This window comes from Condylura cristata, unplaced genomic scaffold (genome assembly GCF_000260355.1).
Source record: "Condylura cristata isolate star-nosed mole 26May11 unplaced genomic scaffold, ConCri1.0 scaffold00037, whole genome shotgun sequence".
NCBI lineage: Eukaryota > Metazoa > Chordata > Mammalia > Eulipotyphla > Talpidae > Condylura > Condylura cristata.
The window spans coordinates 5,582,901-5,587,540 of NW_004567138.1; the positions used below are offsets into that span (position 1 = coordinate 5,582,901).

The 4,640-nt window shown below is 43.6% G+C and overlaps 1 protein-coding gene across 1 annotated transcript; it reads left to right on the plus strand.

Annotated features, from left to right (window-relative positions):
- Positions 1 to 6: 6 nt before the first annotated feature.
- ID4 (inhibitor of DNA binding 4, dominant negative helix-loop-helix protein) lies at positions 7 to 4,379 on the plus strand. The gene is made up of 3 exons (XM_004693289.2): positions 7 to 315; positions 699 to 757; positions 1,400 to 4,379. The coding sequence occupies exons 1-2, from the start codon at positions 76 to 78 to the stop codon at positions 741 to 743; spliced, it is 285 nt and encodes a 94-aa protein (XP_004693346.2). The 5' UTR covers positions 7 to 75; the 3' UTR covers positions 744 to 757; positions 1,400 to 4,379.
- The last annotated feature ends 261 nt before the right edge of the window (positions 4,380 to 4,640 follow it).

The window sequence follows — 4,640 nt, forward strand, 5'->3', positions numbered from 1 at the left end:
GCTGCGGCGGCAGCAGCGCGCTGCAAGGCGGCCGAGGCGGCGGCCGACGAGCCAGCGCTGTGCCTGCAGTGCGATATGAACGACTGCTACAGCCGCCTGCGGAGGCTGGTGCCCACCATCCCGCCCAACAAGAAAGTCAGCAAAGTGGAGATCCTGCAGCACGTTATCGACTACATCCTGGACCTGCAGCTGGCGCTGGAGACGCACCCGGCTCTGCTGAGGCAGCCGCCGCCGCCCGCGCCGCCGCACCACCCGGCCGGGACCTGTCCTGCGGGGCCGCCGCGGACCCCGCTCACTGCGCTCAACACCGACCCGGTGAGAAGCCGCCCCAGCCCGGGCGGCCGCAGCGGGGGTCATGGAGGGCGGGGACGGGGTGGTCAGACGCGGGCGCTCCCATCCTCCGGGCCGAGGCTGCCAAGAATGACAGCACCCCCTCCCTGCTCCTCCGGGCGCCCCGCGCAGCCGGCGGCTGGCTGGACGCAGAGAGCGCGGGTCGGGGGTGAACGCTTGGGGCCAGACCGGGGGTGTGTGCATCCTGGGCTGTCAAACCCCGCCGGGGCCCGGGAGGACCCCCAGGGCAGCCGGCTGGGTTGGGGGCCTCGGCGCGCCAACCTGGCTACGGGAAGGCATCCAGGACCCTGAGGAGCGCGACGTGGGCGCTGGCTAACCTTTCCCTTGGTGTTCCGTTGCTGTTCCAGGCCGGCTCCGTGAACAAGCAGGGCGACAGCATTCTGTGCCGCTAAGCCACGCTGTCCAGGTGAGCGCGCTTTCGCTTCTCCAGGGTTCGGTCGCCAGAGACATCCGTCCCCGGGGGCTTCTGGTGCCGGCACCGCAGTGTTTTCTTTTGTGTTTTTTTTTTTTTTCCTTTTTCTTTCTTTCCTTTTTTTTTTTTTTTTTTGCCACCCCAGGATTCCCGAAGGCAGACTCTCAAGGAACGGGGCGCGCTCCCCTCCCTCCCACCCACTTAGCAAGTGAACCGCACTTCGCTTTAGCAACTCTGGGTTCCTTTTAAATGGAGAGGGATCCCCCTCCAATCCCCGTAATACCCCAGTCTTCCTCTTCCCCCTTCCCCCAGTGATCGGCGGGCTCTTGCTGCGCCCCTACACCGCCTAGGGAAGGTACCCTCCTGGGCGTGGACACAGCCCGATGCCCCCGGCGCAGCCCGACACCCACAAAGAGGGGCGCGCGGGCTGGGCCCTGAGTGGGTCCCCTCTCCAGGTTTCCGGGGGCCGCGCAGCTGACTGCTCCACGCCTGGCCGGGACGCGGGCTGCGGGTGTTGTCTGACCTGGTGGTTTGTTTTGGGTTGTTGATCAAGCATGTCTTGAGTTTGGTCGGTGGCGCCAGTTAGTCTGCAGTGGGAAGGTTCACACACCCCCTCTATTCATTCCTCTTCCACAGGTGTGCAGCCGCCTGAGCCCGAGCCAGGAGCACTAGAGAGGGAGGGGGAAGAGCAGAAGTTAGAGAAAGAGCCACCGGAGGAAAGGAAAAAAACATCAGCAAACCCCAGAAACATTTCGTTCGTCATTCCAAGAGAGAGGGAGAGGAAAGAAAAAAATGAAACTTTCATCCTTTTTTCTTTTTTGCACGTTCATAGACATTCTACATACATATTCTCTTTGTCTCTTCATTTATAACCGCTGTGAATTGTACATTTCTGTGTTGTTTGGAGGTGCAGTTAAACTTTTAAGCTTAAGTGTGACAGGATTGATAAAATAGAAAATCAAGAGTAAATCCCGACTTTAGATGCCTACTTTGTGACCAAGGAGCTCAAGTTTTGTTTCGAAGCTTTACTAATATACCAGAGCATTGTAGATATTTTTTTTTACATCTATTGTTTAAAATAGATGATTATAACGGAGCAGGGAACTTTCTTTTCCCTGCAAGAATGTTACATATTGTATAGATAAACTGAGTGACATTTCATACCATGTATATATAGAGATGTTCTATAAGTGTGAGAAAGTATATGCTTTAATAGACTACTGTAATTATAAGATATTTTTAATTAAATATTTTTTGTAAATATTATGTGTGTGTTTTTTTAATCTAAGGGAATATTTCTTTTGGAAAATTATTTTCAGCTCAATTGCAGAGCTCAGCATATCTTGAATGTCTTTTCTGTTTGGCCTCGTTTTTAATTTGTTTCTGTTTTTCCCAGTGTTGCGTAGACTCGGAAGTAACAGTTATAGCTAGTGGTCCTGCATGACTGCATGAGATGTTTAATCACAAAATAAACTTGTTCTGAGTCCACCAAAATGTGTTTTCTTTAACCTAGATTGAAATCTTTGTATTTGAAGCATACATGTCGAAAATATACGTTATCAGTTTTTAAGTACAGAGTTTGATAGTGTAATATATAAAAGGTGTTTTTTTCCTTTTTAACTCAAGTCAAAATGAATTCTGAATGATTTAGCATATGGGATGGGAAAATGCTTGGGTCCTTAAGGAGTTTATGAAATCTACTGTTTAATTAAAGTGAAAAATATGCTTCTCATTTTTCATTTTACACAAAAGCTTCATGTCACCAAGTTTCATGTCTGTACATATTATTTAAATCATAGAAATGAAAAATGTTCTCTGCTTGCTACCAAAGGACAAACTCTTGGAAATGAAAACTTTCTGCTTTCCTTCCTCCAAATATTAATAGGCAACAGTGGAGAAAAAATAAGGCATAATGGCAAATCCTTCAAGCAGGGAGAAAAGTTGATCTTCAAGCATAACTTAAGTAGACCAAAAATTCTGATGACTGCATCTAGATTATTTTTTTATAAAAATGATTTTCACTATAGCTATGTTAGTTACCGCTAAACTACTGTCCAATTTCTTGTGATGTGTAACTTTTACATGTGAATATTAAAGTAGATTTATCTGTCTTGTACTGTGATTTCTGGTCTCGTTTCTTCCAAACCTTGTACTTACTTTTTAAGACTTGCTTTTTAAGGAAGGTAGTATTTTCTAGGCTAGATAGGACCATCAGGGCTTGTGAACATGCATTTAATGTGATCAGTACTCTACACACCAGTTAGATGGAATTTTTAGTGAGAATTAAGTAGGATTTAATTGGGTGCTTTGTAAATAGTTAGTCAACTGTGTGTGTAACATGTTCTGTTTGATTTTTAAAAGGAAAGGATTTGTTTCAGATTATACAAGAGTAAAAGTATTACAGACCCAAGGGGCTTTTTATGAGGTCAAAGTCAAATATTTATATGAATATGAAATATGGTCCCCAGTACTCAGCTGCAGTGGCAATATCTCAGCGGGAAAGAGCAAAGTTAAGGCAGGATTTCCAAACCAAAAGTTTAAAAATCCATCTTATTCCCAGCGAATTATCCCCTCCTTTTGACAATTGATTGGTTTTAGGTATTTTTATTATTTAATGTTTTTGAGGGTGAACCTTATAGAGTAAAAGGACTGGTTGTTGAGATGAGGTTTATTTTTATTTTTTATATTATTCCTTCTCCTCACACATCAAGAGGAAATAGAAACCGATGGAATTCCAATATGAAGGATTCTAAGGATGGCATTCTTTGTTATTAAAAGAGGGGACAAGTCCTCCTTTTTATTTGTCAGTTTTATTTCAGTAAGAAACAAGTCACAAGTGTGTGTGCTGTTGGCTGATGTTAGGTTTATCCCTCAGACTGGGGGGCTGACTCCTACCTAAGCCTGCAGGCACAGTTTAAATTTATCCTGGCCAACTACAAACCTCAAAATAATGGGATAAGTATTTTTGGTTTTTGAAGAGAGATGTTGCTCCTTAGCTAATTTAATATTTTGGGCATAAAAATCTAAGAAAAGGGAAAGAAGAAAAGTGTTAAAGATATTGCATTTTAGAGACTTGGTATGTTTCCCTTGGCCATTCATGCAAACATCTGAAGTCTCTAAAGAAAGAAAGTCATTGTTTAGTTTTTAAAAATTATATGGAACTGCGTAAGATTATATTCTATTCAAATGTTGGCTATGTCCTAACCAAGCAACCCGTGAAAAACATTTTGTGTCATTTATCTAGGTAGTTCTAATTAATCTGATATTTGGTTAAACAGAGAAAAATATCCTAACTTGTCTCATTTCATTGTCTATTTTACATTGTATGGGCACAACCAAAGAGTAAGAATCATTTGAAACCTTCACAGAGGAAAAAAAAAATTCCCATACTGGGATGTTGTTCCTAATGTGGTTATAAAATCCTGAACATCTCAGATATGTCATGTTAAAAGGCAGAGAAAAAGCCCTTTTCATTTCAAAGAATGAGTATACTTTGATATGATGTAAATCTTCCTCAAGTTTATTGTTAATTTTTAGAACTTTTAGAAATGTTGACCCCCCCCCATCTATTGTATTAAATGCCTTCTATAATAATAAATCTTCACTGTGCAAAGGGTTCTGAAGTTTGTGGTTTTTAATTGACTTCCACTGAGTTATGCAATTTTTCATTATCAAGAATGGGTCTCTTGATGGATCACCTCAATTATTCACAGTGTTTCTTACCATGTGATGAAAAATGTGGCTTAAAAACGGTGATATGAACAGAAAACAAATCTAGTTGGATTGCTAAGGAAAGCCTGTCTTCTCTGGTGTCCTCTGGGTTTGGAAGTAAGTATCCCCAAGAAGGCAGCAGGATGAGGTCAGGGAAATGAGACAC